General features: G+C 43.2%; 1 protein-coding gene and 1 pseudogene across 1 annotated transcript; one reads left to right on the top strand and one right to left on the bottom strand.

Annotated features, from left to right (window-relative positions):
• Positions 1-475: 475 nt before the first annotated feature.
• On the bottom strand, positions 476-16,999 carry ZNF879 (zinc finger protein 879). The gene is made up of 5 exons (XM_045794965.2): positions 16,898-16,999; positions 15,594-15,661; positions 13,003-13,129; positions 12,455-12,550; positions 476-7,605 (listed from the first exon to the last, which is right to left on the bottom strand). Exons 2-5 carry the CDS (start codon positions 15,624-15,626, stop codon positions 6,158-6,160), a joined length of 1,704 nt encoding a protein of 567 aa, XP_045650921.1. The 5' UTR covers positions 15,627-15,661; positions 16,898-16,999; the 3' UTR covers positions 476-6,157.
• Positions 17,000-20,448: 3,449 nt separating this feature from the next.
• On the top strand, positions 20,449-22,222 carry LOC123790554 (transmembrane protein 243 pseudogene; annotated as a pseudogene).
• Positions 22,223-22,757: the final 535 nt, after the last annotated feature.

Raw genomic sequence — 22,757 nt, 5'->3', positions numbered from 1 at the left:
AAATTCAGAGAGGCAGCAAGTAGAATAAGAGGTGACCGGGGCTGGCAGCAGGGGAAATGGGAGAGTTACTGCTTAATGGATGCAGATCTTCTGTTTGAGATGATGAAAAGTTCTGGAAATAGATTGTGGTGATGGTTACATTGTGAATATCTTCAGTGCCACAAATTGTACACTTAATAATGATTATAAGGGTAAATCTTACGTTATATATATTTTACCGTAGTTTAGAAAAGAAAAACAACACATGCAGGATGTGAGACATCCATGGGAAGGTGATGCTTTATGGGGAGAATATTTTTAATGGAAAGACAGTGATGTGGAAACCATGTGTCAAGGAGGAAAGTAGCAAAAGGGGGAAGTAGAAGATCCTGCAAGAAAAAGAGAGAAAATCCCCCAAAATGTTTTTGACCCCACAATTTCTCCTCCAACCCCAAGCTATCTAGTCAAAAATCATATTTTTCTATACAGACAGAAGTAGGGGTACGTGACTTACAGATTTTATATACGGACTCAAGCTTATGACAGAAAGGACACAGAAACGAGCTTGCAGGGGCTCTTGAGGCCAAGTCTGGGACAATTTTGGCATCAACATACACAACGATATTCACAGATTACAGTCCATTGAATAACATAAGAAACCATGCTTCCAGTCATAAAAACAGAAGATAAAACACTCCCCTAAAGTGGAAAGCCAATTAATAAGAGTATAAGAAATGACAGAATTATGAGATCTCCATGTGGAAACCGTTGTGATGACAATAAAGCAAGTGTCATCCTTAGATGCTAAAACTGGTGGAGGTGAGTTTGTCTAGTACAGATAGACATCCACAATCATCAGATCGCCTCTCAAGATACGAATGACCGTGAAGAGAAAAACAGTGACTTTAGAGGGGGAGACAAGGCCAACACCACCTCAACCAAGATAAAGCTGAAATTACTAACATCGCCAGGCTCCCAGTGTGATAAGACCATGAACTGAGAATACAAAATTGCTTTGGTGGGTTTCTTACCAAAAAAGCACAACATAAACCTAACCATGTGGAAAACACTGTTGAAAGCCAATGGAAGGACAGTCTAGAAAAAAAAAAAGCCTATTCATTTCACAGAGCTTTCATGAGAAAACGGGTTTGGTAATGCAACAGCCAACAAGAAAAGGGCCCAACCCACCTGAAAAGGTGGACATTTTAAATCATTTCATTACTATGAACACTATAAATTAAATGTATCGGGCATGTCAGTCGTATTATAAAAGGTTGCTTTGAAAATGGCCTATTAGGAAGCTATAAATATGGACAGTATTCTCTTCTGCCTAGATTCTGAACAAGCCTCTTTGAGAATAAGAGGAGAAACCAGGCAAGGTGAATATGTTCACAACTCAATGATGAGTCTTTCTTTGCCTAATCCTCTTATGCACATTTTTTTAGTTTAGTGTGTGTTTCCTGACTTGGGATAGGAACCAATCTCTCTTCCTCTGGTGATCTAGGGAGATGAATGAGAAGGCAAAGTATAGACAGGAAAGGGGGGTGTTGATAGTTTTGTTAAGGAGATGTTTAAATTCAACAGTGGCCCGAAAAATGTTATGACCTTGGGGGTGCAGTTGGTTGAGCACCCGACTCTGGGTTTCGGCTCAGGTCATGATCTCAGGGTCGTGGGATTGAGCCTTGAGTCAGGCTCCATGCTGAGCATGGAGTCTGCTTGAGATTCTCTCTCCCTCTTCCTTTGCCCCTCCCCCTGCTCTCACTCTCTTCTAAAATAAGTAAATCTTAAAAAAAAAGCTATGACCTTGAAGTGGCCCTTGGGTACAACCTCTTAAACTTGATGTGCACTTCACCTAGGGTGAGCAGGCAGTAAGATCTGTTTTATCCTACATCAAATGACCCAGTATAGAGTTGGGCCAAAAAACTCTATTTAATCATTTTTACTGATAAACACACTGGCCTTCCTACTGATCCTCATTCTGGCTGGCCTGGGCAACCTCTTCCTGAGAAGGCAGGCTCTCTCAGGCATCAGCCAAGCTGAGGAGCCCTGTGCTCCTCCCCAAGTCATTTCCTTGCCTCACGGCAAGAGGTAATCACCATGCTGAGTTGTGTGTTTGTGTGGTAGCCAGTCTACAAATATGGTCCCTACGATGAACCACGACCCTGGTATTCACACCCTTGTATCACCTCCCCTTGAATCTGGACCTCGTCTATAAATAATTTTCCACCAAGAGAATACAGAACTGATGTCATGTGACTTCCAAAGCTGAGTTCTAAGGTCTACACTTTGTAGATCTTTTAGAATGCCAGCTCTTGGGACAGTGTCTCTCAGGAACCAGCCACCCTTCTGTCCAGTGCCCAACCGGGCTCTCAGCAGCAGACATCACTGGATGCCGGCCTCCCTGGACACCAAGCGTAGGTGAGTGGCAGCCGCCATCTGACTGCAAATGCATTAGAGACACCAAGTAAGAACTGCCCAACTGAACCCAAATTGGAACCAACGGTATTAATAAAGTGTTGTTCTAAGCCACTAAATTTGGGGATGAGTCGTTACACAGCACGGATGGCTAGAAGATCTTGTTATTCAATCACTTGCTATTTTTAGTATCTTTACATGTATAAATCACTTAAAATCAATTTAATATTGCAGAACATGTTGTTATACCGTATGTTGTTTCCTCTGACTTCTGAAAAGTCAACAGGCTTTGAAATTCATCTGTGTTTGCTTATAGCTTTGGTTCATTCATTCTCCCTGCTGCTCTACATTGTTAATATTCCAGAGTTCTCCATTTTCCTATTAACATTCAGACTACGTTGAAATATTAGCTTCTATGATCAGTGCTGCTAAGAATGTCTTTATATCTGTCTCTTACTGCTCATATGCACACATTTATCTATCATACATACATAGGAGTGGAACTTCTGTGTTTTATGTCGTGCACAAGTTCAACTTGATAGGATGCCGATGGTCTGTATCAACTTACACTCCCACTAGTAGAGTATGGATTCCAGTTCTTCCGCATACATTCCAAAACTCAGTAATGTCACACATCTTTGTTTTCACTCATCTTAAAAAAAAAAAAATCATAAAATTTGGGGTGCCTGGCTGGCTTAGTGAAGTGTGTGACTCTTGATCATGGGATTGTGAGTTCAAGCCCCACGTTGGACACAGAGCCTACCAAAATAAATAAATAAAATAATAAAATAATGTCTATTTAAAAAGAACCTCAAAAAATCCTGTGATCCTAATTTCCACTTTTAAGCATCTTTTTGTGTTTTTAGAAATCTGTATTTCCTCTTCTGTGAAATAAGTAGTCATGTATTTGGACCACTTTTTTTTTCCCTACAAGGTTGTCTTTTTTATTTTTTTTTCCTTTAAGCTGATTTGTACAAAGTATTTAAACTTTCCAGACAATAAGCATTTGTCAAAAATGTTGTGGAAAGACCTCCTATTTTATGTCTTGACTTTTCAATTCCATTTTGGTATATTTTGATAACCAGATGTCTTTTTTTTTTTTTTAATGTGAGCAAATATAGAAAAAGATTTCATGGCTTATCTGTGTCCTGTTTAATCCTTCCCCATTGTGAGGTCATAAAGTTATTCTTTACATCTTCTTCCAAAAGACAAACAATTTTGCCTTTCACAGAATTCTTTTTGTGGTGAGGGTAGGCATCCAATTTTTCTTTTATGTGGATGAACCATTTATCTCAAAGCCATTATTCATTATTGAATAATTTGTTTTTTCTCTACACTCCTCCTGTCATGACTACTTCTAACATTTTACCATTTTTTTCGGCAGGTTTCTGGTAAATACCCTTCTACCAGGTTAAGGAAGCTCTCTCCGCTGCTTGGCTAAGACTTTTTACAATGAATGGGTGCTGAGTATTTTGGTTGCTTTGTCTGCATTGAGATGAACATACGGATTTTGCACCTTGAAGCTTCCCAGGTGGTACACAGCATCTGTAAGTTTCCTAATTCTAAATAACCTGCCCGATCTTTTGAAAAATCCACATTTATCATGATGCATTAACTATGTTGAGGTACTTCTGGATTACATTTGCTTTGTTTAGAGTTTTTACGTGTTTGTTCATGGATGATGTAGGCCTGCATTTTTTCTTTTGCTTGTACTTTCCTTGTCAATTTTGGTACTGGGTTATATTGGAATCACTGTTCTTGTACACGGTCTCCTCTGGAAGATCCTGCGTAAGACTCAAATGGCCTGTTACTTGCAAGTTTGAGAGACCTCAACTTAGAAATAACTGGGCCTGATATTTTCTTTGTGTAACTTTATTCAGATATATCTGGTGGGATTATTTTTAGGACTATACTGTTACTTGGAGATGCAATGGTCTGAATGTGCGCCCCTTCAAAATCCGCGTTGAAACCCTAACCCCAGAGGTGGAAGTATTAGGAGGTGGGGCCTTTGGGAGGTGACTGTCATGAGGGTGGAGCCCCATGAATTCAATTAGTGCCCTCACAAGAGGCCTCAGAGAGCTCCTTCGCCCCTTCCACCATGTGAGGATCCAAGAAGCCACCGGCTAGGAACCAGGAAGACGATCCTCACCAGGACACACCTGTGCAGGTGCCATGATCTTGGACTTCCCAGCCTCCAGAACTGTAAGAAGTAGGTCTCAGTGGTTTATAAGCCACCCAGGCTGCGGTATTTCATTATGGCAACCTAAGTGGACTAAGACGGAAATTATATTTTCCTAGAAATTTTCCCAGAAATTAGAGAATTTAATAGAATGGTTATGGGGAAAGAGGAACTGCTGTGGAGGATAACATGACCCAGAAAAGTCTGTTCCTCACGAGTCTGGAACAGTAAGACTGATTAGTTGGTCCCAGGAAGCAAAAGTTGAATTCAATGATTTCTGCTTTAGCTCAGTCTCCACCCTCAATAGTAACTTTTTCTGAGGTGTTTTTTTTTTTTAAAACTCTTGACAAAGAGAAAGAAACTAGTCCCCTTTTTAAAAACAAAACAGGTAGTTCAGTCCTTAGGTGCTTGCCCACTTCTGGTGATACTGGACAACACTAGAGGATGTTGCTTCTATAAAGTTCAACGAGTTTAGTTTGACTTGGGAGATAACTGTTTTTACGTCACCAGAATTATTATTCACATTTTAAAAATGCTGAAACATGCTAACTTGTTGAAGCGTCTAACAGCCCATTTACTGAACTTAGATTCTGAATTTCTGTCTCGTGGCCCTCAGAGTGTGGGAGGGAGTGAAAGTTACCTGGTTCACTTTACCTCCAGCTAGGACGGTGATCCACACTGTTGCTGGGCCTTCCTGGATGGTAACCAGAGAGCTCAATGAAGCAGGCACAGCCTGGGTGCCAAGAGGCATGCTCCCATCTTACACTGTAAGATCACTGCTAATGTGTATCAGTGGAGTAACTTGCAAAAGCAGTAGTTGTCTGAATAACCTTTAATTCTCAACCTCACACAGCAAAGGTAATCACTTTATGATAAAACCAAGTGAACTACCATGCATTTTCTGACTTAAAATAGAGTGACTTTTAGATCAGCTTCAGAGCTGAGAACAAGTCGTCAGGGAGAAAACTCACGGGACCGTATGCCTGCAGAGTTTACAGAGTGATTTTCTCTTCAGGTAAATGGCTTGGAAAGCAGAGAAGAAACAACCCAAAAAGTTTTCACAACCATCAAGTACACGTTTTGCCTTTAAACTATTAAAGAATACATTTTAGCGGCAGTGAGGTAGCTACAGGTCACCTGCTTACATTTCTCCTCCAGAACAATCCACACTGGCTTGCATAACACTTAAATGCCGTTTCAAAAAACAGATTCCTAGATTAATCTAAAGTCTGGATTTTATGGCTGCACTTTTACATAAATCAACACACTTCCCAGGGAAGCTTGCAAAAGCTGGGGGCTCTTCTTGCACATCACCAGGGTGAAGATAAAAGAATCTTACACATTCTCTACCTTACAGTCAGTAATAACTTAAATACTATGAAAAAAAAAAACATTTCATAGCAGCTTTCCTAATACACCTAATGTTTGTTACCTGCATTATGAAGTCTCTGATGTCTGAGGAGGTCTACATTCTGAAGTTTAACTCACAATTAACCACTCTTCACCACTTCCTGCCCAGGATGAGTTTTTCGAAATTGACTACGGAATGAACTTCAGTTGGAAGACTTTCCACATGTGTTTTATTTATAGTTTTTCTCCAGTGTGAGTCCTCTGATGATTGGTAAGGGATGAGCTCTGACTAAAAGCCTTCCCACATTCTTTACATTTATAAGGCTTTTCTCCTGTATGAATCCTCATATGTGTCATAAGGGAGGAACTTTGTCGGAAGGCTTTCCCACATACTTTACAGTTAAACGGTTTCTCTCCAGTGTGAATTCTCTGGTGCTGAATCAGAGCTGAGCTTTGGTTGAAGGCTTTTTCACAGTCGTTACATTTATAAGGTTTCTCTCCAGTGTGAATTTTCCGATGAGTATTAACTGCTGAGTGGGAACTGAAGGCTTTTCCGCATTCTTTACAGTTATACGGTTTCTCTCCAGTATGGATTCTGTTGTGTATATTAAGCCGTGAAATCCAGGAGAAGGCCTTCCCACATTCGTTGCATTTGTAGGGTTTTTCTCCCGTATGAATTCTTTGATGCTGTATCAGAGCAGAGCTTTGGCTGAAGGCTTTCCCACATTCTTTACATGCATAAGGTTTCTCCCCAGTGTGAATTCTCTGATGTATGATAAGGGCTGAGTGGTAACTGAATACTTTCCCACACTCATTACAATTAAAGGGTTTCTCTCCAGTATGAATTCTATGGTGTCTACTTAGCCGTGATATTGAAGTAAAGGCTTTCCCACACTGACTACATTCATAGGGTTTCTCTCCAGTATGAATCCTGTGATGTTGAATAAGAGATGAGCACTGGCTAAAGGCTCTCCCACACTCGTTACATTTATAGGGCTTTTCTCCAGTATGAATTCGTTGGTGGTTATTCAGGGATGAGCTTCCTTTAAATGTCTTGCCACACTCGTTACATTTATAGGGCCTCTCTCCGGTATGCATCCTCTGATGTCCGATGAGAGATGTGGTGAAACTAAAGGCTTTCCCACATTCGCCACAGATGTAAGGTTTCTCTCCTGTGTGAACTCTGAGATGCTGAGTGAGAGACGAGCTTTGGCTGAAAGCTTTCCGACATTCCTTGCATTTATAGAGCTTCTCTCCAGTGTGGATTCTCTGGTGTTTACTCAGGGAAGAACTGTGGAGGAAGATTTTCCCACAAATGTTACATTTGTAACATTTGCGCACCGTATTGACTCCCAATTGTTTAAACAGAACTGAATACTGCTGGGAATGGGGTTTCCTTCCTCTGGAAACAAGTCTGGGTTTTCTAATAAGGGATGATTTCAGACTGAGATTTTTCCCGAGCTCAATACTTGTAAAGCTCCTCTCCCTCACGTAGGTATTTCTGATGGTGACTAAGAATTTCCTGAAAGGTTTGTTCTTTTTGACTTGTTGCTTCTCTAGCTTGTCCTCATTTTTGTAGACTTTCCCCAACCTGAAGTCAAAAGGACCGTCACCCAGGAGTTTATTCATTACTTCCTGATTTTCTTCTTCAGAAACTGTAGTTTCAAACAAGCGCTCCCATCCTAAAATAAACAAAACGGGTAAGTCTCCCTTGCCCTGAGAATAAAGAAAAGTGACACCAAAATATACAAGGATTTCTGACAAATACATCCTGGATTCTTAAGAAAGCATGGGGAGAAAGAAGGATACGAGAAAGCAGAAGCATGGGAGACACGCTTGGGTGGAGAGGGTCTGTGGAACGCTGTATGTGGGTGAGCTCCGAGGGAAGCTCCTCCAATGAGAGCAGCCAGGAACCTGCTCCAGGAACAAAGATCAGGTCAGCAGGGGACAGAGCACTTCTGAGTTCAGCGGGTCGTGTTACTCCCCAGCTCCCTCTCCTGTGTCAGTCACCGGCTTACTCAAGGTAAATCCACGAGAAAGCTGCAGAGAGGCTATAAGCAAAAACCAGAAGAGCTGTGGGACTTAAAAAGCTCTCCGAAACCCAGGGCCTCGATTGGTGCTGTTTTGGAACTCCTCCCAGTGCTGTACATGGTGTTATGATGGACATTTCCTCACTCGTTCAAGCAATTATTTACTGAGTAGCCACCACGCAAAGGTCAAGATCAGGATTATGGGGAACACATCAGACAGGAATCCAGTTTTTGTAAGGTTTAAATTCTAGCAGCAGGGTATTAACAGTGACCAAGCGACCAAATAAACAAGGGATGATGAGTCCTGGGGGTGAAGAGAATGAGGAAAACAAACAAAAACAAGGTGATGTGCAGCACGAGTAAACGAGCCGACATTTCAAACTGGGGGATAAAGAAGCAGAATTAAAGGTGGGATCTAAATAATGAGAGCTGGCCACGCAAAAATGTGGGTGGAAAGAGGATTCCAGTCAGAAAGAATGTAAGGCAAGCGTCGGCTTCGAGTTGTCCAGGAACCCAGATTTGTCCAGTGTGGCCTGAGCAAGAGGGAACAAGACAGTGTTGGGAGGGGAGGAAAAGAAGTAGGCGGGAACCATATCACACGGGGTCTTGTAAGATATAGGAAGACATCTGGAATTTCTTCAGAGGATCCCTGAGGGTTAGGAGGGACAGGGCAGTTTTGTTTAAACAGGATCGCCATGGTGGTGTGACAAATGGATTGTAATTGGGGGTGGGGGGAAACAAGGGCAGGTGCAGAGCAGCCACTCAGGGGACTGGAAGGAGGTGATGGCAGTCTGCACTGGCATGGCGGGGAGGGGGGCACATTTGGGATGTGCTGAAGGCAGAGATGACAAGTACCTTCACCTACGAATAGGATGTACAGGGTACGTGCAAGAGAGGACTCAAGGATGCTGCTCAGCTTCTGGCCGGGGCAGCTCGATGGGGACTGGTCCCATGTAACAATATGGGGAATACTGGGGGAAGAGTACATTCTTGACAATAATTTTCAGTCCACTTTTTGATCACTTAGGATAGAGTGTGAGGAATGGTGTCATTGCTTCCAAAAGAATGAAAGTATTTTCTTAAAGAGTTTTTATTTTCCTAACTAAAAAAGAGATATATAATCATTATAAGAAAAATAAAGAAAAGGGGCGCCTGGGTGGCACAGCGGTTAAGCGTCTGCCTTTGGCTCAGGGCGTGATCCCTGTGTTATGGGATCGAGCCCCACATCAGGCTCCTCCGCTATGAGCCTGCTTCTTCCTCTCCCACTCCCCCTGTTGTGTTCCCTCTCTCACTGGCTGTCTCTATCTCTGTCAAATAAATAAATAAAATCTTTAAAAAAAAAAAAAAGAAAGAAAATAAAGAAAAGACAGAAAACTATAAATACGAAAATTGAGTTTACCCCTACACGCGACACACAAATAGAATCATTGCTAGATGTGGAGTTTAGCTCACCAGAATTTTTCCGGATATTAGAAAACACTTTTATTTAAAAAATAAAAATAGGTTGAAACTACACTTCCCCCTACCCACTCTTCACTTAAGAAAAATCGTGGGCTTCTCTCCATGGCAACGAATGAAGGTTGACACCATCATTTTAATGGCAATGTAAGATTTCAAAGCATAAACATAATCGTAATTTAAGAAATCCCCTTCGAAGAGTCACTTAGCTTTCTTCTCCCTAGTGATCCCTCATGTTATAACGAACATTTTTTATACTGCCTTTGCTACTCTGCACAATTATGGAATTATTTCCTCTGGATAAACTTTCAAACCTGAAATGGATTTTAATAAAGCCAGACCATCCTGCAGAAAGACTACACCTATCAAAATCCCAGGAAAGATACTCAGGTATCACTCGGAGCAATAGGAAAACACTGGATATGTATTTCTTAATTTGTGGGAATATAATAAGGGGAAAATGGCATCTCATTACTTTAGTTTGTAACTCATTGATTATAATGAAGTTGAATAGTTTTTCAAAGAATCCTGGGTGAATTTTCAAATTCACATTGCTTGGCTTTTTAATGGTAATACTCATGCCTTTGTACTGTAATTATTTACTCTCTGGACCTTTCCTCTATTTCTCTTTATATTAAACCTGTGTAATCTATAACCACTATAGCAATATTAGTAATAGGAAAAAACTAGAAATTAAAATTTCCAGGAGATTTTTAAATAAAATATGGCTTAACAATACAATAGAGCTCTTTCAGAGAGGTAGGCCTCTAGTTCATGAGGGCCAAATAACTGAAGGACAGTCACAATTTAAAATAGGTTTGAGAACAGTATGTATAATCAATCTCTCTCTCTCTCTCTTTCTCTCTCTGTGTCTCTCATGCACAGACACACTCAAATATTCACAATCTGAGAGGATAAATAGTAAAATATCAACAAAGGTTCATCATGGTTTGTTGGCAACATTTCAGGGGAATTTCCTTTTTTTTTTTTTTTTAAATACCACATACATATACCTTGTATAAATTAAAAGTAGTTAATTTTTTTCAAATGCTTGCAAAAGAACATAGTCAATTTGATACAATGATTTCTTTACCAACCAGAAAGCTCAGAGTCAAATTCGAGACTCACCCATGGCTACCATGCTGGCCCTTACCACAGATAATTCGCTTTCTAAGGTTCTGACCAAACTTCTATTTTACCATTATTCTTACAGTTAGCTTCCTTGGATTGTTGGTGGAATGTGGCAGAATATATGTTAGTATGTAGTAGGAAAAAAAGATCCCTGAAGTGAAAAAAAAGACTTGGCTCTTCAAAGCAATGGGCCCTGTGATGCCAGATAACAATATTAAAACAAACTCCTTGATATTTGATACAACCTAATGAATCTTCTGAATTCCAAAGATAAAGAAAATATCCTATAATATTCTAGACAGAAGACAAAATAAAGGCGGGGGGACTGGATTTCTACACAGAAGATAGAGGAAAAAGAATCAAGCTAAGGGAGGACTTTTTATCAACGACACTCAATGTTCAGACACTAGAACCAAGCGTGAAGGAAAAAAAATTTGATGCCAGGATTCTAGATCCATAATTCTCACCGGAGAGGTAAAGAACTGATTTGATTTGATTTGATTGATTGATTTATTATTTTTAAATTTATTTTTTAAAGGTTTTCAGTATTTGACAGACGGCACAAGCAGGGGGAGCGGCAGGCAGAGGGAGAGGGGGAAGTGGACTCCCTAACTGAGCTGAAGGCAGACGCTTAACCGACTGAGCCACCCAGGCGCCCCAAAAGAATTGATTTTAGACATGCACAAACGGAGAACACATGAGCCTTTCTGAAAACATTATTCAAGGAAATATTCTAGTCAAAACAAAGTGGAAAATCTGAAGACAAAGCTCATGAATGGAAACAAAGGACTGAGCTGACCCAGAAAGCCTGCCATTGAGGGAGATGAATGCTGGATAAGGAGCAAACTCAAAGGAGAGGGCCACCCTCTGGTGTTAGAATCAGAGACAGAAGAGAACAAAAGCAAAGACAAAAAACAAAACAAAACCCAGAATGACAACAACAAACAAACAACAACAACAAGACAACAAAGGAGAACAGCGAATGAGAGCTTACTGACCCATCGGCCCAGAGGAGTTGTAGAGACTGAGAGATATGTCCTAGCAGCCAGGAAAGTATTATTTTGAATATTTCCACACAAAAGATTTAGGAGAATGCCGGGTGGAATACCTGCAAACCTTCTGCAGAAATTCTATTTATCACCGTGTTGCTACCCCTGCTTTCTCGCTCTTGGGTAGTGTGTGAATACACATACGTCTGCCTCTCCTTTTTAGCTGAGCCGTCCGTGATATGCTGCAGACCAAACAAGTCAAATAAAAACCCAAGCTAGAACAATGAGGGATGTACTGTAGTGACAGAGGTTTGTTCCAACCACAAAGGGAAGATAAGTAAAGAAAATAATCAGTCCAAAAATGGAACGGGAAGTCCTCAGAGAGGGAGAAAAACAGGAGAGACTCTTAACTCTAGGAAACAAACTGAGGGTTGCTGGAGGGGAGAGGGGTGGGGGGATGGGGTGACTGGGGGATGGGCACTAAGGAGGGCACGTGATGTGATGAGCACTGGGTGTCATATGCAACTGATGACATACTGAACTCTACAACTAAAACTAAGGATGGACTATACGCTGCCAATTGAATTTAAATAAAATTAAAAAAAAGAAAAGAATCAGTCCGGAAAAACAGGGGAAGACATGACTCACACACCTTTACGCATTATATATGGTGTTACATGCTCTGCATTCACATTACAAAGGACATCGGAGGCAAGCGGGTCCTTCTTGGGAGAATTCAAACTCTCCCTCTGAACCTGCCGTATCAAGGACTCAGAAAGGTAGAGAGAGAGAGGAGATGCGCCCTCCCCAGACTTTCCCACCTGGCCTGGCCCATCCAGGAGGGCCCTGGTCAACGTCTCCTGATCAGCAGCACCCAGACAGCGAGAAAATGCTCTGGCCACTTCCCAGTCACTGTCACTCACCTACACGTGGGCCTCGAGAAACTCCATTTTCCACCATCCAGGGATCTTCTCCCTGCTGTAACTGGAAGATGACCTTTGGTGTGGAAAACAGGATTCCTGTTCGTGAGCAAGAAGAAGAGAATGAGTCCGCCGTGCAGACATGAGCGGCCACCCTGGCACACAGATCCGGCCCCAGGGGCTCCGGGGCAGAGGGACAGCTGAAGGAAGGAGAGGTCTGTTCAGAGAGGGGCTTCGGTCAGGCTCCTAGAGGATGGCCAGGAGGTGGTCCCAGGAAGAAAGTCAGGGCGCTGGCTGTGCTTGCCTGTACACTGGAACCTCTCGGGACACCCAGAGGGACAGTTTAGGGACAAAGAACGGCAAAGGCACACAGAGGCTGCCCATCGCCAGCTCTACCAACCCGCGGCCTTTCCTGGCAGTGGAGGGGAATGCAACTGCCACCCTGTGAGCCCACGTGTGGCTGAACCTGACCAAGCCCCCAAGTGTCCCCCTCGGAGAGGGCCCCACGATGCTCCCCCAGCAGACGCTCCATCACGAGGAAAGGTCCTTACCCAGCGAGACGAGGGTGCCGTAGTTCTCCAGCATCACCTCCCGGTAAAGGGTTCTCTGCGCGGAGTCCAGGCGCAGCCACTCGTCCTGGCTGAAGAACACGGCCACATCCCTGAATGTCACAGACTCCTGCAATGGCAAACCCATTCCTGCTCACCCGGGACCATCCCCCCAAGGGGACGGCTGAGCAGCCACCCTGTCGCCACGCAGGGTTGCGAGCATCTCCAGGCGAGTCTCTGTCCTTTCCACAGGTACGTACAGTTGTCCCACTTCTGCAGGGGGGCACGTTCCAAGGACCCGCCCCCCAAGAGGTTGCCTAAAGCTTGGAGAGTACCTAACCCTATATATACTGTTTTTTCCTATAAATACAGCCCTATGATAAAGTTTAATTTATAAATCAGGCACAGTATGAGATTAACAACAAATAACAGAACAACTATGATAATATGCTGTAGCAAAAATTATGTGACTGTGTCCCTCCCTCTCAAAACATCTTACTGTGTTGTACTTACCCTTCTTCTGCTTGTAATATCGTCACAGCTAGACCCCAAGACCTGACCTTTACTGCCCACCTGCTGCTGCTCATTGACCTTTGTCCACATTCTTCCTCGAGCTTTTCTTTCCAAGTTCTCTCTTAACTCGGCCAGATGGGAGGAGAAACCGCTCCTCCAGCAGTAGCGACAGCCCTGTCAAGATCTCCTGCTGGCCCAGGCCACCCACACCTTTGAGCTAGAGCCCCGACTCGGCCTGCAGAGATGGACCGTGAAGTGACCTCTAGTGACCCACAGTTACCTCTACCTCATTATAATACTACAATCTCCGCCCAAGGCGGAGCACAAGCCTCATTTACATAACATACAATGGGTGTGGGGGGGTGTTTCCTTAAGGCGCATGCGCGACCTTGTGTTGGCCTCTACATGCAGTGACCAGGGTCCCCCTTTTTTTTTTTTTTTTTAAGATTTTATTTATTTATTTGACAGAGATAGAGACAGCCAGCGAGAGAGGGAACACAAGCAGGGGGAGTGGGAGAGGAAGAAGCAGGCTCCTAGCGGAGGAGCCTGATGCTGGGATCACACCCTGAGCCGAAGGCAGACGCTTAACCGCTGTGCCACCCAGGCGCCCCCCAGGGTCCCCTTTTTAAATAAATAATCATCTTAACCCTAAATAACAGGAACCCATCCACCCTGGCATGGGGAGTCACGGCTTTGGAAGTTATTTCCCGTGATCTCATTTGCTGCAAAAACGTTTCCCTTGTGCGACAGCTCACCGGGCGTAATTTCTATTGGAGGCAGACCCAGGAGCAAACTCACGTTGGTGTGGTTACATGACGAGACGGTCAAGTGCCCACACGAGGTGAAGTGAGGTGAATGACGCAGGCTTTGTGGTGCAGCGTTCAGCTACCACTGACCTTCTGAGGACAGGTCAGAAGCAGGATCATCTGGTAACTGAAGCCTCGGGAAGGGAAACAATGGATGGGGGGCGGGGGCTATTGTAAGTCTTTTCAATAGCTCAGTGTCACTTGCCAGGCTCACAATTCAGGATCATTCTGAGGTGACCTGCGAGCCAACTCTGAATGTGCCTACCTCTCAGTCTCCAGGGAGGAGGCGGGCCTAACAGGTCACCTGACAATGTCCAAACTACAATGTTAAGTGGAAGCCACTTAACATGTGAGTGAGCCTTCTGTCTTGGCAATCTCTTCAATGGACGGCCTGGGATGCACAGGGCATTCTGGCCTAACACTTACTTAATGATCAAAGCGTTTTCTTTCTCTTCTGCTTCTGTGGAGAGGTTTTCTGGGTTGGGAGGACATTATGTTCTTAATTATTTCCGTAAGTGCCACGAAATGGCCAAGAAGGAAGAAAACACCGTGGACCAGATGCTTCATTTCCCTCAGTCTGTCCCCCAAAAGCACTGGCTAGTTGGGACTACTTTTCCTTTCACCAGCTCTATAAGCCTGGTCCTGCTGGTAAGCCCCACATCGCCCAATACAGTTGACCCTCGAACAACAGGGGTTTGAACTGGGCAGGTCCAAATATATACAGATTTTTTTCCCGATAAATACAGTACTGTAAATGTATTTTTTCTTCCCTTGAATTTTCTTAATAACATTTTCTTTTCTCTAGCTTGCTTTATTGGAAGAATACAGTACAGAGTACATATACCATACGAAATATGTGTTATCCGACCATTATTGGTAAGGCTTCTAGCCAACAGTAGGCTATTAGTAGGGAAGTTTTTGGAGGAGTCAGAAGTTATATGTGGAGTTCTCATTTGCCACCACGTGGCTGGAGCCAGAGTGTATTATGCTAAGCAGTGTCAGTCAATTACCTGACTCCCTCAAGTTTCCACCCTTCACAGGAAAAAACATTCCTAGATCCATTCAATTCCTAATCAACAAGTACTTAGCTGTTAAGTGGGGAATTCCGACTGAGACTGGCCCTGAGAGCTAGAGAAACAGCTTCCTTCCCGAGTTACCCCACCAGGCCCTCGGTCCCTCCGTGGGCTTCACTGCCTAGTAAAGCTCAACGATGGCTTCACTGTGTTCACGACCTCTGAACCAGGAAGGCAGGTGAAGAAAGAAGCCTTCGCTCACCTGAGCGTGGGCTGGCAGCAACCTTGTGGCCATTTCTCCCTCCCTGCTGCCCCTCCTGGAGAAGGCACCTGAAATGGGAGAAAAAACTGTGAGCAGTCTGTCTGTCCATCCTGTCTGTACTCCCACCCTCATGAGGCCGGACGAAATTAGAGAGCTCCACACACTGAGCACCCTGCAGACGGAAGCCAGAGGGAACGTGGGAGCCCAGGCATCCCTGAGTTAGAGGGTCCGTGGGCATGGCCGCCCAAACCAGGAGTGGGCAGCAAGCACACTTCCAGTCACCGGCCAGCTACCTTTCAGCCAGTGGTTTCTGAATAAAGATAAATCAGACTAAGGAATTAGAACCATCTGATGTACGTTAACAGAGTAAAGGGCAGTCAGGCCAGGCTCAGAGAGATGTTCAATGAAAGAGAAATAACATAAATACTCAGCACATCTGCACTTAAATGTTTTGAACTATATTATAATAATTATATTGTACCTAACATAGTATATAATTAGATATAATGTATGACAACAAAGTAATAACACGATTATAATTATTATATATAATTATAATAATTCTTTACATAACATTTGAAGGAAATTGGTGTCCGTTTCAGGAAGAGCCAACCAAAAATTAGTCTTTTCTTTCCCTTGGAAATGGTGCTTCCTTTACGAAGAAAGAGTTATCAAATCTCCTTAAAAGAAAACATTACCCATCCTCTCCCTGCTCCAAAAAAAACCCACAAGGCTCAAAAGAAAGAGCATCATTGGCTACAGATGAATTTTAAAATCTGGAGAAAAGGCAAGTAACTCAGCAAAAGGGCAAAATTAAACAAAAAAAGAATAGTCAAATCACTCTAGGATTCACTCTGGGAGAACAGGGCCACACAAGCTCAATCTAGCAAGCATAGCAACAACTAACACACATAAAAAGTTGAAACTCGGGGCGAGGTGGGAGTGGGGGGAGACCAACCAACGCGCCCAGCCAAAAACCGCCCCAGGGTGCACGAACCCTCCCTCCAACAAGGCAGAGCTCCCTGCAGTCTCAGTTCTGGGACCAGGGCTCCACGAGACTTGCCCGAGGCTGGCGCCCCGGGCTCAGGCGGTGACAGCTCCGATTTCCGGGGCTGGGGGGCCGCGGGAGCGCAGAGCTCCCGGGGCAACGCCCCCTCCCCGGGCCACCTTCACCTGCCGAGGCCGCCGCCGCTCGGACGCCCGCAACCGGGACTCAGCTGAGACTCGCGCGGCGGCCGGCCCTCTGCTCTGTCCCCGCCGCTGGAGCTGCGCACCCCGGGCCCGCTCTCACCGGCAGCCGGTACCTGGGCCCGCCGCGACGGGGACGCCAAGCGGCGGACCGCACTGGAGACAAGCAGGATACCTAGCCTGGGGACATTTTTCGCCGCCGCCGCCAGGCCGCCAGGCGCAACTGCGCCTGCGCACGAGAGATGAGCCGGGCGCTTCGGCTGAACCGCAGCGCTTTTTCTTTCGAACTTTGTTTCCCAGACGTCGTCGCAGGACGGCAGCCTACGGTGTCCGAGAAGGGCCAATAGCGGTAAGGCTAGAGAAAGCCGGCTTGCGGGAAGCCCTAGAAGGCTGAGTGAAGCCAGGTCTTTTAATGCCTCTCTAACCGCTTGTCCTGTCGCGTACCCTTTTTGCGAAAAGTGAGTATGTATTTAAAAATATGGAAAATGAGGCTCTCGCTGCAGCTTGTTCTTGGAGGGTGAGCGAACTGTGTCAACCAAAATTCTTGGAATGCCAAGATTTGGTCAGAGACGAGGGAAAGCTTTCTTGCCACGCGGTTTGCACGCCCCGGCGTCGCAGTCTCGAGCTACAAACTGAGAGTCCTCTCCGAAGGGGACCATTTCGGCTGAGGGTTAACTAGGCAGAAACCGCAAGTTCTGTGCCCTTATCGAGGCTGGTCAGACTTGGGTCCCAAACTGCAGCTTCAGGAGCGAGTGACAAGCCGGGTACAGCTCGCTTTTCCGAGCTTCAGGATGTGGCAGATCCTTGAAGAGCATGATAAGTTGTGTTGCAGGGGTCTTTCTGCGAATGTTGTCGCCTCAGGCTGTGCTGCCTGGTTTTGTTTCTCATGATCCTTTGGCCAGACTGAAATTTTAGTTTCTCTCCCTTGACATGAGGGAACCCATTTTGTCTGTTAGCTGTTGCTGTGTAATTATCGGGGTCTTTTGTTCTCGGCTGTTCAAATCTATTTTACACGTTTTTGAATTTTTAAAAAATTAGGTCTAAATGTCGTAACCTGTAAAAGACGTATTTTTAACTGACATTCACATTGGGTTAAAAAAAAAAAAGCGTAAACCCAGCATTTCCTTTTTCACGACACTCATCACTTCTTTTAAAATGGCGCCTCTGAAGGCGCCTGGGTGACTCAGTCGGCTAAGTGTCTGCCTCGGGTTCAGGTCATGATCCCAGGGTCCTGGGGTCGAGTCCCCCATCAGGCTCTCCGCTCAGCGGGGAGTCTGCTTCTCCCTATTCTGCTTCCTCCTTTCCCCCTGCTTGTGCGTTCTCTCTCAAATAAATAAAGTCTTTAAATAAATAACTAAATAAATAGTGAAATGGCTCCTTTGAATTGTAAAGTTTGTCTTCTAGCATTGACTATAATCCCTTTCCAAACTGCATCCTCAGTGACTGGTATTGTACAAACCAAAGAATATGTGCTCCGTGATCTTTTCGAATGATCTTTTTTTTTTTAATAACTAAAACTGAAGGGCACTTGAGGATAGAAAACAAAGAGATTAACTAAAAGATGCTAGGAAAATAATATGAAAAAAAATCTGGAATCACGCAGTGTTACGTCAAACAAAAATTGCAAAAAGGATGCAAGGCAAACAACTTATTTGGGGTCTTAGGAATTGCAATTTGAGAGACACAGGTATTTGGGAGAAAACTCAAATAGTGCTCTGCCTTGGAGGGGGTGGGGGAGCAGAGGGTTTTTAAAGGCAAAAAGAAGAATTCCAAGAAGTCTTACATAAATTGTTTTGCAAAATTATGATTGCCTGAAAGAGTCTAATTTCTGTTGAATTCACAGCTTGCTATCTGGGCTGCAAAAAGCAGGATATTTCAGTTTCAGTGAGCTATATTTAAAGTACATGTTTTGTGTGGAGGTGGAAGTGGATAGGCCCCATGTCCTTAATGGCCCCCTGGTTCCATTTTCCATGGGCTGTCCTGACAGGAGTGACTCTGTTTCAGGTTTTTCCTTTCACAATTATAACATGACAAAGATCATTTCAAAATAAAATAATTAAATCGGACAAAATGAGTTGTTTCGTATTGATGAAAGATAATCCATATTCCTAACCGTTAGGGAAATGCAAATCAAAACTGCGTTGAGATAGCAGTTCACATCCATTAGTATGTCTGCTATCAAAACAAAACAGGACAGTACAATGCAGCAAATGAGCATTGGTGAGGACATAGAGAAATTGGAATCCATTGCCAGTGGAAATATAAAATGGTGCAGCAGCTGTGGAAAATAGTATTTTCCTCAAAAAATTAAACATAGGATTACTATATGACCCAGCGATTTGTCTTCTGGGTATATTCCCAATGGAATTGAAAGTGATGACTTAAACTGGTATTTGTACAGTACAATGTTAATAGCGGCATTATTCACAGTAGCAAAAAGATGGAAACAAGCCAGTGTCAATGGACAGATGAGTGGACAAACATAATGTGGTGTGTGCGTACAATGGAAAATCATTCAGTTGTACAAAGGAAAGAAATTTGGACACATGCTCCAACATGGATGGATCTTGAAGACATGCCAAGTAAAATAAGGCAGACTTAAAGCAGACAAATATTCTATGATTCCACTTATATGAGGTATTTAGAATAGATTCTTAGATAGAAAGAGGAAAAATAGTTACCAGGGGTTTGGGGAAGAGGGGAATGAGAATTTATTGTTTAATGGGTATAGAGTTTCAGTTTGGATGATGAAAACTGGAAATGGATGGTGGTGATGGTTGTACAACAATACAAATGTACTTAGTTCTCCTGAACTGTACACTTAAAAATGACTAAAATGGAAAATTTTGTGTTATGTGACCTTTATCATGATAAAAATAATAGCAATACAAAGTAAAGATGTAACAATTATGAACTGTTACTGGCAAAAAACATAACATTGAGATTTACAAAGTATAAATAAAGTGAGAGAGTGCACTTGATTGCCTCCTTTTTTCTCTTAATATTCCTTAAAATACAAAAACACATACATATTTAATTTTCAAAGGAATAGATCCCCTACAGCCCCAGAAAATACCATCAGAACCCCAGAAATTGAGAGAAAATTTTGAAGGCATGCAGCAGTGTGCCCTGAGATCCAAAATCCATCTAATAGAAAGATTCAGAAGAAGTAACCATGAATGAAGAGGAGGAAAAATTATAAATAGATTACGGATAAAGATATGGAACCGTTCAAGCTGAAGAAGGCTTGGGTCTTCAGTTTGAATAGAATATAAGATATTGAACATAATGACAGGGTTGGGCCGGGGGAGGCCTACAAAAAATATATGCTGGATGAAATTTCAGAACTCTTAAGGATAAACAGAAAATCCTAGGAGCTACCAGGATATAAACATGAAATAAAAGATTACCTATGTGTGCCTTGCTACAAGTAATAGAAGATGGACTGCCTCCATTGTCTTAAATGATAAAGGCAGAACAAGAAATTCTTGGGTCGGACTCTAGCTCCAGCAGAATGAGTAGTTGAGTGAGGTCATCAAAAAACCAAGTTTCTTCCCTCCCTCCTCTCTGCTGCTCTGGAGTTGGGTGCGATGTGGACATAGACACAAAATTAAGATTCTGTTGGGAAATAGGAAGAGGGTGTTGAATGGATGTTGGGTGATCAAGAATGCCCACTATTCCCGGCAAAGGAAAGAGGGTGAGGCTGATATCAGACTCTCAGCAGCAGCACTGGATTCTAGAAGACAGTGTGGAGTAATATCCTCAGATTTCTAAAGTAAAATGACTTAGAACTTGTAATTCTATAACCCTTTAATCTAGCATTCAATTGTGAGTGAAGTAAAGGCATTTGGAAGATGAAAGTATTTGCATAGATTGTAATCCCTAAAATATCTCTGATAGATATAATCCATTAAAAAAATCAGAGAGGAGTGCCTGGGTGGTTCAAGTCAGTTGAGGACCTGACTCTTGATTTCAGCTGAGGTCATGATCTCTGGGTTGTGAGATCAAGCCCCATGTTAGTCTCCACGCTGGGCATGGAGCCTGCTTGGGATTCTCTCTCCTCTCTGCCCCTCCCCCACGCTTGCATGCTCTCTCTCCTCTCTCTCTCAAAAAAAAAAAAATCAAAGAAAGTATAACTTGTATAGATTAGAGGAGAATGTAGTAAGTACATTACTAAAACATCGGGGTTCAGAATGATTCTTGGGGCATATCGTGAAGATAATTTAGCAATAGGATTAAAAGCACAGGTGATAACAGAAGGGAATGGCAGAGAGGATATGATGACAGGCTAAGGTTCTTGTCTTTGTCAGGGGGATGACACAGATACCAACTGACTTCAGATGTAAATTTTTTAAATGTTTAAATATGTATATTAAATTTTTAATAGAGACCAGTAGGCACATGGAAACATGGTATATGACTTCCTAACCAGCCACAGAGTAATCTTAAACTATATTCTTTTAAGTCAACATTCTTTTTTAAATATGAATTATTTGATTTATTTTTGCAATTAGATCTTCACAAAGTTGTCTTTTCACTGTGTTTTGTTAACATGAAATTATACTTTTGTGTAGTACACCAAAGTTGGTCACCTGGGGAACAATAGTTGTATGTTCAGTTTAACAGAAATAAAAGGATTTTGTCTTAAAATGCAAGATTTTATCTGCTGCAGAAGCTTTCATCATGTGATCACATTATAAAAGTTTTGAAGTAACATTTTTAAATTCTTAATAAGATTGTTGTGTAGGTACAGCTCCCAATCAGAGTAGTGGAGAGGGACCTGCAGCCCTGCTCTCCATCAGCCAGCTCTGGATATTTCTTCCTTTCCCGCACATCTAGCCTGTGTCCTGAGCCTCGGCATCAGCCCCTGCACTAGGCAGGAGTGTGGACCCAGGGCACCGGGCTGCTCTAGGTGGGGAGGAGAGCGGGGCTTGCACCAAGCTGCCTCATTCCCCAGGGTGTGAGCACCCACTCACTAGCACTTTCCGCACCTTCCAGCCCACCAGGCCATCAGTGTTCAGAGTCTTGGACCTGACACATCAGGAGGTAATGCTGGCTCAGCTTTGAGTGTTTTGGGGAGAATGAAGACACCCACCAAAAGGAAGGCTTTTCTATCAGGACCTAACTCACCGGTGGTCTGGACCACAGACCTCCTTTCAGAGAGACACTGGCCAAGGATGGAATCACCGCTTTAGCTGTTGGCAGTTTACCTTCTAAATTGTCGAGTACATTTTTTTGCTGTCTGCATCTCTTGGAATAGAGTTACTGCCTACTTGTCCACTGGTATCAACAAGGAGACTTAGAACCAAAATTTAGAAATCTAGCTTACTGTATTTTATTTTCTATCATGTATATGTGGGAACCTGTACTTCCATGACGTTGCCAAGGAGAGAGACCTACCAGGTCTCTGCAAAGCTACATATTGGACTTCATCAAAATGAATAGTTTTCCACTCATCAAGTGACAGTTTTAGGAGTGTGAAAAGACAAGACACAGATGGGGAGAAACATTTGAAAAGCTTGTATCTGGTAGATCAGTATCCAGAATATATAAAGAACTTTCAAAAAACTCTGTTGTGCTACGCCAAACACCCTAATTTTTAAATGGGCAAAAGATTTGATCAGATACTTCACTAAAAAGATATAAGAATGGCAATTAAACTGAGACAGTGTTGCACAACATCATTAATCATTAGGGAAATACCAATTCAGACTATAGGGAGATACCACTACATACCTACTGCAGGAGAAGGGACCACAGCCCCTCAAATATGTCTGCCTCTTAATCCCCTGAATGTGTGACTGTTACCTTATATGGCAGAAGGGACCATACCCGTGTGATCAAGTTAAGGATCCTGAGATGGGGCAATTTTCCTGGATTATCTAGGTGTGCTTGGCATAATCACATTGGTCCTTACAAAAGGGGGGCAGGAAGTCAGAACGGAGGTTATATGATCATGGGAGCAGGGGGACAGAA

Source organism: Ursus americanus, chromosome 5 (assembly GCF_024610735.1).
Source record: "Ursus americanus isolate L20-20 chromosome 5, mUrsAme1.1.p, whole genome shotgun sequence".
NCBI classification, from domain to species: Eukaryota; Metazoa; Chordata; class Mammalia; order Carnivora; family Ursidae; genus Ursus; species Ursus americanus.
This window is presented reverse-complemented; position numbering and strand designations above follow the sequence as displayed.